This window comes from Ostrea edulis, chromosome 2, assembly GCF_947568905.1.
Source record: "Ostrea edulis chromosome 2, xbOstEdul1.1, whole genome shotgun sequence".
NCBI lineage: Eukaryota > Metazoa > Mollusca > Bivalvia > Ostreida > Ostreidae > Ostrea > Ostrea edulis.
This window is the reverse complement of record NC_079165.1, coordinates 17,064,305-17,084,941: the sequence shown is the minus strand read 5'-3', so window position 1 is coordinate 17,084,941 and position 20,637 is coordinate 17,064,305. Positions and strand designations below refer to the sequence as shown.

At 33.6% G+C, this 20,637-nt stretch overlaps 1 protein-coding gene and 1 long non-coding RNA gene across 2 annotated transcripts in view; both read right to left on the bottom strand.

The window, feature by feature from the left end:
- LOC125680655 (uncharacterized) overlaps window positions 1-2,819 on the bottom strand; it is a 30,347-nt gene extending 27,528 nt beyond the window's left edge. Inside the window, exon 1 of the mRNA XM_056156242.1 lies at window positions 2,361-2,819. Coding sequence (XP_056012217.1) covers window positions 2,361-2,362 — 2 coding nt within the window. The 5' untranslated portion in view covers window positions 2,363-2,819. The remainder of the gene's footprint in view (window positions 1-2,360) is intronic.
- Window positions 2,820-4,610: 1,791 nt separating this feature from the next.
- LOC125668368 (uncharacterized) lies at window positions 4,611-9,215 on the bottom strand. Its single transcript, XR_007367550.2, has 3 exons — window positions 8,149-9,215; window positions 7,862-7,931; window positions 4,611-5,352 (listed from the first exon to the last, which is right to left on the bottom strand). It is a non-coding gene; the product is annotated as an uncharacterized LOC125668368 (long non-coding RNA).
- Between the last annotated feature and the right edge of the window lie 11,422 nt (window positions 9,216-20,637).

The following is a 20,637-nucleotide window of genomic DNA, read 5'->3' as shown; positions in this document are numbered from 1 at the left end:
TGAATTTGGAATTTAATGAAGAACTATACGTTTAAGTATAATGGCGTTTAATTTCTGGAGTGATAAGTGAAGTTTGATGAAATTTAATATGACTAATAAAGAATAACCACGGCCTAAGATCTTAGTCTGACATGCATGTGGTTTAAAAGGAATGCTGTCTAGTGTGGTTCATACCGATTGTTAGACCGTTCATGATTTAGACTGCGGATTGCTTCATCTGCTCTGTCGGGACGTGTGACCAGTCGACGGGGGATACTTCCTCCTCCTCCCGGGCACCCGATCCCACCTCGATGTGTCTAGGGGTCCGTGCTTGCCCAGACTCAAAGTTAGATGTATTACAGCGATACCCCGTCTTTTCTCTCTTTGAATTTCGTTTGGGTATATCTTACCAACGTCTAAATGAGGGAAGGGTTTTCAGAAGGTTACAGAGTTTTGTAAATACACTACTAATAGAATTAACTGACAACTCTTGCAAAATGATTGTGAATCAACACCTTGAATGAAACCCATTATAGTCCGACGATGGCCCCGCATTAACCCATTCCTGGGGAATATATTTCTAATAGCTATCTAATACAAATGTCGGGGTTTTAGTGCATGTTAAAATTCATTTATGGAATACAAAACTACATGGTTAAACATGAAATTCGAATAGCGGGGTGTACATTTTAATCAAACTATCAAGTGACAACAAACCATAAGATTTATTGAATTTGAACCCATCGTAACAACCTTATATGAATAATGGCAATTTTAATTGTGCCGAGTCAAATAGTACACCAAATTTCAACTTCCGTTACTCTGTTGTTGATCAATAAACTACTAGTACGTGTAGTCATTGAGTTCATGTATATGGAACAATGAATTCTTGTTTTTCTGGTTGTTTAATACTCTATGTTACAGCTATGTTATCAATTATAAAAGTTAAAAATAAATTCAGATATAAACAAGATGAGTTTGGGAAACACAAATGACCCCGATAATGGCCAATTTCAAAGATGGCCAAGTTCACAAGGACAAATATCTTGGTACCAGTAGAAAGATCTTGTCACAAGAAATGCTCATGTGTAATATGAAAGCTCAAATATTTACCATTTAGAAGGAAGTTATGACCAATGTAAAAAAAAAAATAAAAGTAGGTCAAATGTCAATGTCAAAAGTCTAGTACACACCGAAAGGTCTTGTCACAAGGAATACTCAAGCGAAATATCAAAGCTCTAGCATTTACTGTTTAAAAGTTATTAGCAATGTTAAAGTTTTCAAAAAGTAGGTTAAACGCCAAAATCAAGGTCACCGGGTCAAAAATGTCTTCGCACAAAGAATACTCATGTGAAATATCAAAGATCAAGCACTTACTGTTCAAAAGTTATTAGCAAGGTTAAAGTTTCAAACAGAATTACAGAATGACAGACAGGACAAAAACAATATGCCCCCCCCCCCCCAATCTTTGATCTCGGGAGCATAAAAATGTATTTATTTTGTAGATCATTCTGTGAATTGCAAGTACTATTGTATACCTAGCCATAAAAATATTTTAACATCAATTGCAGAAACAAAACAAAATTATATATCTAAGTTTACGTGGATATTATGCTCTTCTGATGTTGCTTTAGAAAGCAATAGTGACCTCGCTGTCGCTCGAGCATTGTTGCTTTCCAAAGCAATATCATGAGAGCATAGTATCCACCTAAACAGTCATTAATAAGTACATATGTTTTGTGTATGGTCAGTTTTTAAATCGAGGCAAGCTACTGACAAACAAGTGGATTGTACAGGGATTTCAACAGTCTCGATTAAAGTCAGCATTTCGCAAATTATATGGTCGTTATAACAATCTAGTTCGCCAATACAACCTATCATTGGGTCAAATGCTGTCTGACGTGTTTCATACGGATTGTTAGGCCGTTCTTGGCACACTGATTTTGACTACGAATAACTCAATTTACCTCATCAAGATATAGAACTTACGGCGGGTGTGACCGGTCGACAGGGGATGCTTACTCCTCTTAGGCACCTGATCCCACCTCTGGTATGTCCAGGGGTCCGTGTTTGCCTAACTCTCTATTTTGTATTGCTTATAGGAGTTATGAGATTGATCACTGTTCGTTATATTCCCCTTTCATCTATTACTTCCAGTTTTTCATGAAATGGCGGATGTATTATTAATCATTTACGTGAATTATAGGTAAACCTCTGGTACTTACAGCTTTGTTGTATTCTTTGGGATGTCCTCCGGAATTTCTTTCAATGAACGCTTACGACAGTCAATCTTTGTACCTACACATTGACACATATCACACACTCTGTGGGACGTTACAGCGGTCACTGTGCCATAAAACACTAATACTGGTATCATTAACATCGTGTTCAATGTCTGGACGATGGTACAGCTATTCCTCAGGGGAAAAAGAATACTTTCAATGTCAATTGCAGCGGAGATTATGAACAAAACGAAATCTGTTGTATAGAATGTTACATACCATTAATAAACTGAGAGAGCATACCAATGTCCCGTATAGCTGATTTTTTTAAAATTTATTTATTTTGGTGTATGCATTTTTGTTCCCATATACGTAGATTACTTTTGAATTGATGACTTGTATATCAATAGGACTGTTGTTATGTCAATGAAAAGCGATATTTAAACAAAATATAAAAGTAACACATATATCGGCTAGGCCATTAACTGCATTTTTTGTATTTGATGTGTACTATACTACCGTGGGTATGCTTTTGTATACTCTGCCTATGCTTTAATTTTCTTCCAATGTTTTTGAATCACCATCACTGTGGTGAATTAATGTAGTCGGGGGATTAGAGTATCCATTCACCTCCCTCAAAGTACCCCCCCCCCCCCCCCCCCCCCATAATTCATAAAGGTTCAAGGTCCAGCTCACTCCAGACAGAATAACATTCATACGATCAAAGAAACAAATTAATATCTTTAGACGCGAAGTACAAGTAAATGAAGTGTCAAAACAATGTAAGGAATTTTAATTGTTCAAAGGGGATACTTACGTCTCCTAGGCACGTGACCCCACTTCTGGTATGTCCACCTTTGTTCTGGTAATAAACGTCACAACCACAGAAAACGAGAGATCATTTCAAATACTCCTTATTCTAAATTGTGTGTACACTATTTCTAAAGCTAAGGTATTGTGACAATACTTCATTTCATGTCATTGTAATATTGAGACATTGTTCTTATCCGTGAACACAAATTGAAAAAGGTTAAACATTACAAATAAAAAAGTAGATATAGAAAACGTTTCAAATTCTTTCTTACAACAAAAAGAGAATAAAACAAAGAAATCTTCAAAATTTCGAAAACAAAACAAAGATACATAAAGTACGACTACATGTATAAGCACGATTAGACATTTCCCCCAATCTATGCCATCCGCTGCAGCTTTCATAGAATCGGAGGCTTGGATATTATGCTTTGATAAAACTGTTTGCAAATTTTAATAGATAATGTATGTGTATTATATCAAAAGCATAGAGTAGAGTGCCGCCTCAACTCCCACATCCAGTGATCCTAATATGCTAAACCTCTACACAGTAGACAATTGTTATGAAACAAACAAGCGGTTACAATTTCTACAGTCATCTGTCCCAGAAAAAGGATGCTTCCAGTAGGATTTCCAAAATCTGGCATTCAAATAAGGAATACATAAGCTAACCCAATATACGTTTAATTTGGTCAAAAAATTGTTTTGTGGAATGTAAAAGGAGCGTGAAGCTGGCATAAAATTGCCAAAAAGACAAAATCAATGAAAAAATTCATAAATTCAGGGGGTTTTGTCAGAAAACATAAAATCCATGCGTCGAGCAAATTCATATTCAAATATATTTTTCATCTTCTATTGACACACAATATATATCAATTTCAATTTGCTGGACAGATGGGTACACCTTTTCTTAAGAGGCTGTCTACGATAGAACCATGCAAATGGCTATTGATGGACATGTGTCGGAATTTCATGAAACTTGGTATATATCCTTTAGATAACATAACTTGAACGTAAAAATAATTATTTTCATTCCACTCGATCGGTAACCATGGAAACGAGAGACACTTGGTTTTCCCCCATTTCTATATTTAGATCTATTGAAAAAAACCAGACAATGTACTTTCTTTTTGGTTTATTGCAAAACCCATGTCTTGCAATTTAATGATACCTATTTCATGATATTGCAGAGACAAACAGGAATTTATAACACATAAGCAATCAAAATTTAATACACAGTGCAATAAAATATCAAAGTTTCAAAATGAAGGAAATGCTGAAATTTTACCTAATTTCACCTATTTGCACTGAAACAGGTATATTTGCCCAAGAAACGCTTCAATAGACATCATATTTCATACATGTGTAGAACCTATCAATTTCTAATACATGTTAAAGGGAATTTGGTTGCAAATGAAATTTAGTGGTATATTGGGGGGGGGGGGATTTGTGCAAGAAAAAAAAGGGGTGGGGTAATAATGTCGGTTTTGTAGTATTAAAATCTTCAGATAACGTAATAATATTGCACATGTCATGCATGAGTATTAATGAAGGCTGAAAATTATTGATTGTTCTACTTTGACCCAATATTGGAGGGAGGGGGGTTATTTTGAAAACATCTTCCACCATTACCTTCCACCAATAAATAGTACATTTATTGTAGCCATGTACAAGAATCGTGTATTCAAAGCGTTTTTGCTTTCTATCAAATTCAGCAGGCAATTACAACATATGATATATCTCTCATGTTTTAAATTCACTCTGCATATGTAGTTTTATTGTAAGTAAAGCCATAAAGAATGGGGGGGGGGGGTGATATTACACTGTAAGTCAGGTAATGTAAAAAATTCATGAGCGTCACATACAAGATCATGAAAGACACTTTCATTATAAACATACTGATTTCATCATTGCAATTCTTTTTTTCTTCTTCTTTTTTGTTGTTGTAACTTTCAACTGAAACTATTGGCAAAAATATCCCATAGAAGAACATTCAATTTTTCTGTACATTTATACAAAAAAAAAAAAAAACAAAAAAAAAAAAGCACAATTGTGAGTTTTAGGAAATCTGACATCTAGAAAATCCTGAGAGATGTAAAATAACCTCCAAGCAGTGAATAAAAAATTAAAACAGTTTTCCTTAACCACTGATGAGTTCAGTCATAGATAATATATATTGGATAATGATTGGTTACATTCAATTGCAACAATATCACTTATGACATTCTGGAGGTCTTTGTCATTTTCTGGACACTCCCCATTTTTCACCATGTCAATACAAGGGAAGTATTTGTTTGGTTCCTTGGAAAGCAGGGGTATGGCTGTCTTACTTCAGAAACATCTGCAAAATAACAAAACAATTCTTATTATTGCATTTGCCTCTTGTCAGGATCCCGGACCCCCCCCCCCCCCCCCCCACGTCATATAGATTAAATTTGAATTTAGAGACCGAGATAAAGATTTTCATTTTATTGTGAGAATTTTCTTTCTCAAATGAGTATGCACTGATATACTCTTTGTGATCTAATAAAATTTTTAATTTGATAATTAATTGATTTATAGATGGTGTTTCTTTTTCTAGTGTTCTCATAAAAAACAATATTTCATGGGTCGATCAAGTTGTCTAAACAAGGGGTGAGTTGTCTAACCAAGGGGTTAAGTTGCCTAAACATGGCTTGCCTGAAGCATAAAACTGAAAGTAACACAAGATGTGAAACACTAATGGCAACAAAAAACTATAAACAAGGTCCAAAATTTTGATTTGAAAAGAGGTCTTGTCACAAGGATTGTTAACATGAAATATGATAGCCTATCATTCACCCAGTTTTAAAATTTGGGTCAAATTCCAAATTTAAGGTCACAAGGTCAAAAACTTCAGCACAAAAAGTAACTTGACTTGTAACCCATTGATATAAATGCAGGTGTATAAATTTTCAAATCAATAGTTGCAGACACATTGCCAAAAAAGTCATGAAAACTGTTAATGCACAGATGTACACACAGGCTGAGGCCTGAGGCCAGATAAAATAATGTGTGGTTCTGGTTACACTCCCTTGAAAAATATGGTAGGTAGGTAGGTAGGTATTTTATTTCATTTTTTTAAATTTACCTTTTTAATGATAGATTTTTAGATGGAAACACAATTTTCTTTTACTTTCACTTTTTTGCATTTACCATTTATATATATACCTATCAAAATTGGTAGGGATCACCCTAGTTTTGACAATTCTTATGTATTTATTTCAAATAAAAAATAAGTACAGGGGAAAAATCAGTGCAATTGCCAAAATTATGTTTTTTGAACATGAAAGTAGGTATGATATTTCAACTAGAGTACTGTTTTCAAGCCCTTCCAATTTTTTTTTAAATCTATTCAACATTTTCAAAAATAAGGAGGGTGATCGCTTAGTATATTCAAGCAACCTGAAATTTGCACTATTGTTTATGTAAGCACTCTTTAGTTCTAAGTCACTTTCTGTCTAATGTTAGTTGACTTGTAATAAGTGTTTACAGTTTAGCATTTTAGTGGTACCTATATATTGGCTGAAGGAAAACGGGTCAAAAATCTATATATATATCTTGAAAAAAGGTGTGCATTATATTCGGCAAAATACGGTAACTGATTTTGGAAATGGTCAAAAAATGTTTAGGGGTGGGGGTAAAAACTAGGGACGGTCGGGTAACCGGAACCACACATTCTTTAATTTGGCCTGTTCACTGTAGGGCTCTTGACTATAGGCAGGGTTTTAATTAAAACAAATATCTTATATACTCTTAAGGATGTTCTCCCCTGGTTTGAATTTTTTCAGAAGTATCAAACGTTTTTGATAAACCATTTTAACTGATACATCTTTATCCGAAAGACATTTAAAACATAAAAAAAGAGTATGTTAGTGTGGACTTTAAAGAATTACAGCCCCTCAAAGTTGCCCCTTTGCTGAAACTTAATTTTTCATGAAAATCGCCAATTTTCACAAGAAACACACTATAAAACAAATATTAAGGACAGAATAATCTTGGCTTTCTTTTATTTTATGAAAATTAAGCATAATTGATTATTTCAATAACTTTTACATAAAATATATCACCAATTCTACAAAAAATCAAGTATTAATTAACATAATTGTGTAAAATATCACACAAATTTGAAGACCTATTTCAACAAAAAATTCAACGTAGGGAGAATATCTGTATCAAACTTTTTCTGAAATTACTAATGTAGATTTGAATCATATGCTACATCTATAATGTGAACTTGTTGTCTTACATAAAACATAATTTTATTTATCGAAATCACAGGAAAGTTTCAAAGTGATTAGAAGCATTTCACATTACCTAAACCTGCATTTATTATTTTAAGTGTGCAATAAACATGATACAATGTAAATAACAGAATCATTAATAAAATCTTACTTCTTTCTGATTTTCAATTCATTAATCACAGATCTCACAAAAATCTCCATAGACTCATACATAAATATTTAATGACATTTCATTTTATTTAAAATTATCTTGATTCCAATATGCACTGCTAAATAAATTTTCTGTTTATAGAACAACAAAAAAACCAACCTAGTAGTTAAACTACAGTTACATTAATATTTATGCACACCCCCTCCCTTCAATCATTTCTATTATCGTTTTCTTTAAAAGTTAAAAAATGTCTAAACCCTACAATATAAATTGCTCTTACATTCTCCAGAAAAATCCTGGACCTGAATTTTACTTTATTTGTTTGACTTAATTCAGTTTCCATCCATAATTCTATCAACTTATATGTTAGTTGTTAACCTAGAGGGTGTCACTTAAATTCCTATTAGATTTTATTCAGACATTTGTTTGCATCATACCTTTCAACTCTTTCTTTACATCTGTCTTAATATGGACACAATTTTTGTGTTTCTCAATGCATTGTCTTGTCTGCAAACACCAAACACATATATTTCATTATATTTCCTAAATATATTGTAACAGTATTTTAATCTAGAAAATAGTGCATTGAGCAAATTGATATCTTAAAAATTTCAAATAGAAAAATAGAAGTAAAATTTTAAAAATTTCATTCATGAGTATTTATGCATAAGTGCATATTTCAATATCTGTCAGTGCAGGAAGATATAAAAACAATTTAACTTACCAGAATCAATGGAACATGTGTTGTCAGCTTGAGCAATGTGGCAGATCTATCGGCTTTGGAGTCAACCCAACCCCCCTCTATCACATCTGAGTTAGATTTGTCATGTAATGGGTGACAACATGTTGTTCTTTATTCAAAGTCAATGTCCATAATTGGCATAGGCATGATGATGTCTGTTAAGTCTAGATCATAGTTAATGCACACCAGCTGTGCAGTGCAGTGAACAAAGATTCTGGAATTCACAATTTCGGATGGACATTTAAAAACCTCAATTGTGCTGAAGTATACTTCTTGCAATCCTGATGTAAATAAACACCCTCTTTCCTTGAAATTTTCACCAAGGCTATAAATTCATCTTCCATCACTTTCTACCCATTCCATGTTGTTGTCATCTGCCTTATGAATCATTCTTCCTTACCTTCTTCCCATGAGAGTTCCACAAAGGGAGATAATTTTTTGATAAAATTTCCGAATTTCATACCCCAAATAAATGACTTTCTATTTATTTGCAACCAAATTCCCGTTTAGTAGTGATAATTTATGCATAATTCTGTGTTTTAAACCACGAAACTATTTATTTTAAGCGTTTCTTGGGGTTTTATGACTCACTAAAAATAGCATTTAATTTGAAAGTTACATAATCTTACTAGTTCAAACACTATACGACTTAAATCTGGAGAATGAATTTTAAAGTTATGTTCACCAATTCAAAGATACCGTTCAAATAGACTATGCGGAACTGAAATTATATGTGATTATTCTGTTTTTGATATTCTAATGACTAGCTGAAAATACACCATTTTTGCGTGAAATTGATGTGTATATTGTGCTAAAAATAGAACGGCCCATTAGGTGTTAGTTCGGGAGGTACTCATCGATTTTGCCACAAAATACGATATAACTAGTAAAATACTTCTGAAATATCATAAAAAGGTCTGAAAATTTGACAACACCTTCCATAATATTTTTTTGGTTTTGCATGGTTCTATCGTAGACAGCCTCTTAAGCAATAATATGCATGAAATTTAACAGTTATCAGGCTCTTTTTGAAAAGAGGCGCGAAAAGTATTATTTATGACGTCATAATGCTATCAAATAAGCAACAACTTTGATTTAAGTTGAGATAGTATACTTGACATACATTCAACTTACTTAAAACATATACATGTATTAAGCTTTATTCAAGACACATTTAAAACAAAAAAATTTGGGCCTTTGTATGTACACAATTGTACCTTGTTCTTTGTACATTTTTTTTTTTTTATTAATGCGCGACGTTTCTCCTTAATGCATAATTTTTCGCGACATTTCACGTACATTCTATTTCGTCTCTATAAAACATCTTTGGGTATATTACTAGGTCTGTTTCTATCTCGTCTCTATAAAACATCTTTGGGTATATTACTAGGTCTGTTTCTCTCTCGTCTCTATAAAACATCTTTGGGTATATTACTAGGCCTGTTTCTATCTCGTCTCTATAAAACATCTTTGGGTATATTACTAGGTCTGTTTCTATCTCGTCTCTATAAAACATCTTTGGGTATATTACTAGGTCTGTTTTAGAGTTAGCATGTTTTGATAGTTCTTTGGAACAATACGAAATATCGTAATATTACTACAATATAAAATGTAAACCTATTTCAGAAATCATACGAGAATACTCTATATCGAGGAGATAAAAAAAAAATAATTTCAGAGAAAATGTCAGAAACGTCGCGTGTCTCTTGTTTTCGAAGTAAAATATAAAAAAAACAAAAAACTTTGTAGAAATATTTCGACCATGTTACCGGTCTTCTTCGGCCGTGTTTATCTCTCATAGCAACGTAACGCAAGACTACATACGGACCCTCACCCCCTCTAAGGTCTCGACAGTTACCATAAGACCTCATTTTCAAACGTCGTACGTATGGTGAAGGAATAGTCACTGCCTGTTAGGTCTTAAGTTCGAACCAACGACCTCCGGGTCACGATACTAACGCTTTAACCACTGGCCCACTGCCTAGGAAGAGCATGTAATACAGTGGTAACATTATCTTTACGCTCACTGTTTTCGCTGTACACCACGCTTGTAGCTAGAGAGCTCAACTTCTGTCGGAGGACAATCTAATTAAAATCAGATCTTTGATCCGCTCCGTTATATTGTTGTAGCGATATAACAATAATGAAACGGATCAAAGTTCTGATTTTCATCAGATTGATCGGAGGAAGCATGTTTTATGTTGCTAAGTTTGAATATCAAGCATCATTCAGGTGTTCTTTTTTAACTTTTGACTCACTCAATGCTGATACTACGACGTAATATTGGTCAATAAATGGGAGAGTAAGTATGGTATCACACACGACGACGTACTATTGGTCAATAAATGGGAGAGTAAGAATGGTATCACGAAAATTCAGCTGTGTAACGTTTGTTTAAACAATAAATTGTATTTAAAATAATATGCATACACAGGTAGTACACTGGAGTACAGCAAATTTTGTTTCAATAAAAGTTGTCATAGATTGGTTGTAAATAAAAAGACATAAAAAAGAATTAAAAGAAAAATAGTACTAAGATGCACGTCTACTTAATTCAACAATTCATCAAGTCACACCGATGTTCTCCTTTCATAATTCTAAATATATTTAACGAAAATTAGTGAAGAAACGCTGAATGATTATCTTTCCTAATTAGTGCAGAAACACTGAATGGTTATCATTCCTAATTAGTGAAGACACACTGAATGATTATCATTGTTAATTAGTGAAGACACACTGAATGATTATCATTGTTAATTAGTGAAGACACACGGAATGATTATCATTGTTAATTAGTGAAGACACACTGAATGATTATCATTGCTAATTAGTGAAGAAACCTTGAATGATTATCATTGTTAATTAGTGAAGAAACCTTGAATGATTATCATCGTTAATAAGTGAAGAAACCTTGAATGATCATCATTGCTAATTAGTGAAGACACACTGAATGATTATCATTGCTAATTAGTGAAGACACACTGAATGATTATCATTACTAATTAGTGAAGAAACGCCGAATGATTATTATTGTTAATTAGTGAAGAAACCTTGAATGATTATCATTGCTAATTAGTGAAGACACACGGAATGATTATCATTGCTAATTAGTGAAGACACACTGAATGATTATCATTGCTAATTAGTGAAGACACACTGAATGATTATCATTGCTAATTAGTGAAGACACACTGAATGATTATCATTGCTAATTAGTGAAGACACACTGAATGATTATCATTGCTAATTAGTGAAGAAACGCCGAATGATTATCATTGTTAATTAGTGAAGAAACGCCGAATGATTATCATTGCTAATTAGTGAAGACACACTGAATGATTATCATTGCTAATTAGTGAAGAAACGCCGAATGATTATTATTGCTAATTAGTGAAGACACACTGAATGATTATCATTGCTAATTAGTGAAGACACACTGAATGATTATCATTGCTAATTAGTGAAGACACACTGAATGATTATCATTGCTAATTAGTGAAGACACACTGAATGATTATCATTGCTAATTAGTGAAGACACGCTGAATGATTATCATTGCTAATTAGTGAAGAAACGCCGAATGATTATCATTGTTAATTAGTGAAGAAACGCCGAATGATTATCATTGCTAATTAGTGAAGACACACTGAATGATTATCATTGCTAATTAGTGAAGAAACGCCGAATGATTATCATTGTTAATTAGTGAAGAAACGCCGAATGATTATCATTGCTTGGGATCTGACAAAGTTCTTATCCAGTGATTCATTTTATATTTTACAACCTGTTAAATGACAGAACAAAAAGAAAAAATATATCATATATCCTCGAATGTGAATGTTAATGTTATAAGCTGTATAAAACTATGAGTTACTCTGTTGTATGTATATCTTAGACATGACGAATACTTGTAGGAATTTGATGGTCGATATCATTCCACCCAGTGTCCACTGTAATGGACAGAAACTGCATTGTCCACACATGTACATCATTCCACTGTACCCTGGCTCGGATGTAGGTTCTGACTACTGAAGTAGTAATTTCATATCCACAAGTCCTAGACGTTCTTCTTTACAACGTAACCAATATTTGACAATCATGTGGAAGCAGTAGAACGAACGCTCTGTGCTATTTTTCTTGAAGATTTTTTCTGATTTGCGCCAAGTATTTTCATAAAGAAACAATTGTTTCGGCACTATGTACTCATTATCTTATCCCGTGTTTGTTTACATTGTAGGAAGTGTGTATAAAGCTGCGAGACAGAGATAACGGAGACAGAATTGTGATAAACAGTGGGTATTATGCTGCTTGTAACATCAGAATGGTTAGAATAAAATGTCTTTGTCAAGTTGTCAGAAAACGAAGTCCCCAGATTTAAAACGGCGGGTCGAATCACGTAATACTAAGCACAATAGCTTTCTATTAACCCACAACTTTATTATTTATCATTAAAGGAAATATGTATACATAAGTCTTTTCTTTCCCTCTATCCAGTTTGTTTCATCTACATTGCCTTTCGCGATTAAGGATTTTCATATATACTAGTAGCATTGTAAATTATGTAGGTCCACGCATTAAATACACGTTGGCGTATGTTGCAATGTAACAAATGGTAGCTTTGTATGTACGTTCAGTATTGACACTGTCATTAAAGCGGTCACTCGCGCGTTTTGACCCAGCATCTCACATCTCGCTGTTTAAGCCAGTGCAATGGATGTATCTCTTACCGACCCTAGGCTTAGAGTAACTCAGAACATTTTATTTTATAAATTCAAGTGTTTAAGTTGCACGTGGCTGTCAGAATATGAAAATTATAAAATCTACCCGATCGTGTCCGCCATTATGAAGAATAATATGAATATATGAAGAAATATAAATCCGATCGCTTTAATGTTAGTGATGTATATAAAATGTCATCGATTTAAAAAATAGAAAATCAATATATGCACCCAGGGGAGCATAAGCCGAGTTGCATGGGATACACTGTAAAGTCAGAAATGATGTGGCATATTTATAATTGTGAAGAACTAATTTCAGTTTTAAACTTTTCAAGTTACTGTCCAGAAACCATATTTGTCAATGTATGTTTAGTCACTGTGACCTTGACCTTTGACCTTTTTTCTCCAAAATCAATAGGGGCCTTGCTTTGCTGGTATCCAACAATATAACCAAGTTTCATTTGATTCAAATTAAAAAATTTCAAGTTATTCTCCGGAAACTAATTTTTTTTTTTGAATTTTAAATCTATTTTCGGTCACTGTGACCTTGACCTTTGACCCATTTTCTCCAAAATCAATAGGGGTCTTCCTTACCTGGTACATAGCAATATCTTTAAGTATCATTTGATTTGGATTTAAACTGAGTTATCATCCGGAAACCAAATATTTCTGAAATTTTCATTCTATTGTCGGTCACTGTGACCTTGACCTTTGACAATTTTTCTCCAAAATCAATAGGGGTCTTCCTTACCTAGTACCCAACAATATTTCAAAGTTTCATTTGATTCAGATTCAAACTTTCTGAGTTATCATCCGGAAACCAAATTTTTCTGAAATGTTCATTCTATTTTCGGTCACTGTGACCTTCACCTTTGACAATTTTTCTCCAAAATCAATAGGGGTCTTCCTTACTTGGTACCCAACAATATATCAAAGTTTCATTTGATTATATTGTAAACTTTTTGAGTTATCATCCGGAAACCAATTGTTGACGCCAACCCCCCCCCCAACCAATAGCCGAGTTCAACTTCGTTGCAACTCGGCTAAAAACGTCAATGGCATAGCGTGGTCCTTGGTATACTGAGTGAAAAAAAAAAAAAACACTTAACAAATATCTTATGTTACAATGTAGTAATACATATTGCAATAAATTCTTGACAGGTTCACTGTGCTTAATTTACTTCCTGTATATTGAATGATACAAGTATAACTTGGTTTTAATTACCAATCCTACTTGTAGTTACAGAAGTGAAGGGTTTACAAAATATTTCCGGAATTGATTTTTTGTAAATTAATCAAGAACATCATGTTCCTTCTGTTTGTGATCTTCAATAAGCAGTTTCGTTACTTCCTACATAGTTCATATTCCTCAGGAATGAGTGAATGTGATTTATCAGAATGATACAGAAAAATACGTCTATCTATCTATCTATCTATCTATCTATCTATCTATCTATCTAAAGCATTAAACACCAACAACACCTAACATACAAAGTGTCGATACGAGGTCAAATAAATAAGGATATACATGTATAAAGATCTCAAATGCTCAACGATACGACAATATGAAATCGAAAGGCTATAACCTTAAATCGCAGTGCATGTAAACAGCCCGAATTACAATACAAAGGATGATTTTATGCATGTAGATTGTCAACATTTTATATCTTATTCTCTCGTGCAAAAACAACAACAACAAAAACACCTAGTGGCATTTGTCCAAAGGGCGATACGAGGTTACAGTCCGATCCCACTTTTAGGTGAACAGCTTTACCAAATATGGCATTTTTCTTGATTTGGCGGTTTTTTTTGGGGGGGGGGGGGGGAAGATAAAAAATAAAATTCACCATTCTTGAACAGAAATTTTATGCATTCGCTTATGAAAACCACCCCTTAGCTAAACTTAAATTGCCCAATGTTCATATCTAGTTATATTTTATTCCTTTAAGCTATTTTTTTCACGTTAATATTAAGTGAAACTTTTATCACTTAAAATTCGTGTTCAAATTCTAGTGTAAATGTTTCACGTTTATCGCTTTTGTTGTGAAAATTTTAACGTGAATCACATTCGTGTGAACAATTTTCATGTGAATTTCACAAGAATCCCATTTCTCCTGAAATTCGTGTGAAATTCTCATGAATCACTTTTCACATGATTTTCATGTGAAAATTTTAATCTGAATTTCACGTCAAAAGCTTTTCATGTGAATAGTCTTGCGTAAAATTCACGTGATATATACACGAATTACAAATGAAGTGTTCACCTGAATTCCATGTGAACTGCAAATCAAGTGGAATTCACGCGAGACACATCTGCCTATGCATCTAAAGCTAAAACATCGATTTTGGTTTCATCCTGACCCCAGAGGTTATGATTAAAACAACTTTTCTCCGCCATTGTATACACAAATTTGCATACATGGCTTGTTTCTAGGTCAAGGTTTTTGAAAACAGTTTCATCCCCAACACCCATTTTTCCAATTTGATCATCTCTTCGTTGAGGAAGTCAGGGTAAATCAGCCTAGAAAACATGATTTTCCTTCCACCAAGTGTGTTGAAATTGATCCAGTAAAACAAATGATTCTTCAAAACCAATTTTAAAATCGAATCAAACACGCACATCTTGTTTTTTTTTTCTCAACTTCATCGGTCACGGTCCAGTAATCAAACTGCGATGCATTGTTTCGCCGACTTAAAACAAAGGCATGTAACGGAGCACGATATATAGTTAGACACTTAAAATCTACTGCGATAGTTTGTTTATTTTGTATATTATAACAGTAACTTTAACTCAAAGGCGTTAGAAAATTGTTTTAGCGTACATACTTCTATTCCATAATGAATTGAGTTTAACCTCTGCTCTTTACAACATTACTTCAGAACATAGTTTCTGTTTCAAACGTTCAATATGAATGAATACTTAATATACAAAAACAAAACCACAATCTTAAAAATGTTCTTTATGTGAATGGAAGTAAGTAAAGTAAGTATTGTTTTATTCAAAGTCATTCCTTATAGTGAAAAGGTAACATGTACCAAAAACTCTTTAACCGACTATATAGGTTAAAACTCATAGCACAAATGGCATATATGCTTACAGTCATAAAGCAAATTATTGAATAAAACCAAAAACATATATATGCATGTACATTAACATCACACGTCATGCACACTAATACGGGAACTACATAAACAATTAATCAAAGTACTGAAAGTACATGTACTAAAAAGCGCTAAGCTGACTTCATGAATTCTGTATGTAATGTTAATGAGCAGGAACAACATTAAAAAAAGGTTTATGCATTATTCTTTATTTTCGCATAACTAAGTAGTACATTTTCTGTAAGAAAATAACAAATATGGATTGGAAGCAATGTCCTGAAACTTTTCAACACGTTGAAATATAAATGTTATATGATGTTGTTAAAACAATGGCCACTATGATAATTTTGATCCCACACTAAACTAAAACCCTGTCCTTGGATCATGAAATTTACAATTTTGGTAAAGGACACCTGTTCTTATTAAATATCTATAATCAGAATTTAGTATCAATAGCATTACCACCGCTGCGGTGGTCCAGAGGTAAAGTGTTCGCTCTGTATGCGGGCGGTCGGGGTTGTAGCTAAATGAGAATCCCAAGCTAGGCACTGAACAGTTACAAAAGTAATTTTCAAACGGTAATGTTCAAACCGCTGTTAGAAATAATGAAGAGGCATCTCACCAAAAAACTAAATGCATCTTTTTTATATGAAAAGATCGTTCAGCGAAAACAAAATGTGGGGACAGGGAACAACGACAGTACATCTATGCCCCTCCCCCCTCTTCATCATTTGTACGTTCGGAAATACATGTAGCATATGCATGTCATTGTCAATTGTTTGTTTGAAGTACAAAGACATTGAAAACACGATTACTTTTCGTTGTATGTAGCGTGCTGTGGACCGCAAACCATTTCACATTCATGCTTGACACAATCGCAATGTTATCTAACACTTGTTCTAAACATATGTATTTCCGTATACAGCCCTCGTAAAATTTCATGCGGTGTTTTGAATACTTGAAACCGGAGTATTGTCTTCCATAATATAACATAATATAATATAATGTACCTTTTATCTTTCCTTGCCCCAAGACTATTATTTTTAGTCTCATCTTTGAAACTAAATCACGAAATCAAATTTGATTGTGTTGACGATGATTCTGAATAATATCTTGGTCATTTAGAAATAACAAAGTAAGCTTAGTTACACCATTGCATCCTCTAAATTTCTGCATGACCGACTTAAATATATGATCGGGGAAGGTGTACAGTAGTGTGAAATCATGTGTAAAATTCGATAGGGTATTAAGTGAATATTTTAGCAATGAAATGGGTCTTATGCAGGGCGAAGTGTTATCGCCATTACTCTTTGCTCTTTATGTTAATGATTTTGAGATAAATTTCATTAGTAACAATTGTCCATCTGTTGAATTACAATTGATAAATATTTTCTTACTAATGTATGCTGACGACATGGTAATTATATCTGAGACTCCGTCAGGATTACAAAATATGTTAAATTCTCTCCATAATTATTCTAATGATTGGGATTTGATTGTGAATGTGTCAAAAACCAAGGTTGTTATTTTTAGAAATAGTGGGAAAATTATTGAGACTGAGAAATGGATGTATAATAATCAATGTCTTGAAGTTGTAAATACGTTTAATTATTTAGGAATGTTGTTTAATTACAATGGCAAATTTTTCCAAACACAAAAACATGTTGCCGAACAAGGACGTAAAGCACTTTTTGCAATATCTAATACTTTGAGAAATCATTATTTTAATGTTGATACGCAATGTTCAATTTTTGATACTTATGTACACAGTATTCTTTCATATGCATGTGAAATTTGGGGTTTCCATAAAGCACCGGACATTGAAAAGGTGCATCTTTCTTTTTGTAAAAAAGTGTTAGGAGTAAACAAAAGAACCAACAATAGTATGGTATATTGTGAACTTGGCAGATTTACACTTTACATTAGAAGAAAATTTAGAATTTTTAAATTCTGGTTAAAAATTAAAACCACGAATAACTGTATTTTGAAAGATTGTTATGAAAATATGATTGCAAACAATGACAGCTGGATTGTTAATGTGAAACATGATCTGTCAAGCATTGGTTTAGAATATTTGTTTGAAAAGTCGTGTGTGAATCAGCTTAAAGATTATAAAATAATAGAATTCAGAATATTGGATATTTACAAACAAAACCTAATGTCGTCTCTTTCAAGTTCACCAAAAAGTGTTCTTTATCAACATTTAATAGATAACTTTTGTTTACAATCATATCTCAAAAGACCAATCAACTTAAAAGGGAAAAAAATTATCATTAAATTCAGAACGTCTTCACATTCTTTGAATATTGAAAAAGGCAGACACAATAATGTTTTAAGGACTGCGAGGCTTTGTAAATTATGTGATTATAATGATATAGAAGATGAGTTTCATTTTATCCTGAAATGTCCATTTTACAAAGATTTGAGAAAGAAATATATTAAGAGTTTTTATTACACAAAACCAAGTGTCTTTAAATTAGTTAAGCTCCTTAGTGTAGACAATACCAGAGAACTCAATAACTTGGGAAAATTCTTAGTTCAAGCTGTGAAAATACGAAATTGTAGCATTGTAAATCAATAATATAGTTATACTATTTTTCTAATAACATGTGCATCTCATAATGCGATTACATTTATATTATTTTTATTTGTAATTTCTTCTCCTCCTATCTTCTCCTGTCCACTCACCTGTTGTTTATCTTATACATTTTGATATATTGTGTATACAAATGTACATGTACTAGATGTATTCCGATGAGTTGTATAACTCAAGGACAATAAAAGAATTGAATTGTGTAAGCAGTTACGCAATATCATCCTTCTGAGACACAGATCTCTGTCCTTCGCTGTCAAAGCATAATCGTGCACAAATTCTTTCTCGTTCACAATGGACGCGGGTCAGTTAATTTTTTACTTTTTATTTTTTGCTGCGTCGAACAAAAACTTTACTGAGTCGGAACAGCAGCCAAAACACACGTGGAAAACCCTCCTGACTCGTGTATAGCTTAATGACGTGGCTTCTAATTATAGATTGCACCATGCAAATTGATTTTCCTGGCCTCTAAGCGCCATGAGAAGGTAACAATGCAAAGGCACCCTAGCTAAAACGGTTTCATATACATATTCTTATTCAATTTTAGATTTTGAATCACTTTTAATTAATACAGACGCAGATTCAAATGGGAATTTTAACTGAAGAATGACCTGCATCTGTGCCTCACTTTCCCCAAGAATGAGGACAAAAATATCACCCTTTTTATACACATTTTATTCACTGTTCAACGAACTGTATGCAACTGCAGATATGAATGTTATCCCCGTGCTAGATCGGTTGCAAACTTATGACTACTTTAAACACGACTTATTGACTACAGCAATGCATAAATTCGCCTATAGGTGGCGATAAACCGGAAACATGATGACGAAAGCAAAATCCAACTGGCGGCAATAAGCGCTTAAGCTACGCTTAGCGCTTAAAAATCACATATACATACAGAAGTAGCGGGGGTAAGAGGGAGGTAAAAAGCACAGCACTGATATAGTTGGGAAACAAAAAACATACATAGATATGCAGGGATTATATAAAAACACAAATACATACAGAAGAATCAGGGCGAGATAAATCACAATACGGTAGAGAGAGAGGGTTAAGGAACATAAAATAAAAAGTTGGGCAAACACGGAACCCTTAATATAGGTAGGATCAGGTGCCTAGGAGGGGTAAGCATTCCCTGTTGACCGGTCACATCCGCCTGGAGCCCTATATCTGATTTTTAATGGTTATCATAACTCTTGTTGAAGATGCCGTGGTTGTTGATATATGTCCTAAAAGTACAAAGATATATAAACAATAAAAGTAGAATGCGATTGTTGATAGATTTTGAATATAATAGAATTGTTACAAAAGAACCTATTCAAAAGGATATATTTTGGATATATCGACGTTTTGTCTATTGACAATTATAGTATTTTTCATGTATATGCCGATTTGATATATCCCAGTGAACTCGAAATAAAAGACACCACAGAGTCTTTCGCATTTGCTTCATGAAAGGTTAAGATAACGAAGTGATCAATGTCATAACTCCTATTAGCCATACAAAATAGAGCATTGGGCAAACACGGACCCCTGAATAAACCAGAGGTGGGATTAGGTGGTTTGGAGGAGTAAGCATCCCTTGTCGACCGGTCACACCCGCCGTGAGCCCTATATCCTGATCAGATAAACGGAATTAACCGTAGTCAAAATCATACCTTGATATTTTATCGAACATAGATGCCATCGGCAAATTAACAACTCAACTTTACGACAAACTGATTGACTTCAGCTTCTCTATTGTCAACTTTTCATATGTCAGGGCCGTAAATTACATGGAGGCGGAGAAGGCAGCTGCCTCCTCCAACTTTTGAGCCAAAAAAAAATTAAAATTTAAAGTTCATTAGAATTTATGTTGTTTCCAATAACTAAGAACATGATACCTCCCTTAAAAAGCATTCCAAATCTTTCTTTTAGAATGAGTTAGTCAAGTAACATCTTAGAAGGCCCTAGAATCAAGGATTTTGCACGAAACGTGTTCAGTGTGCACAAAATGTGCTCAGCGTGTGGGGGCCTGGGCGGCCCCCAGACCCCCGCCTAATTTCCTGCCTCCTC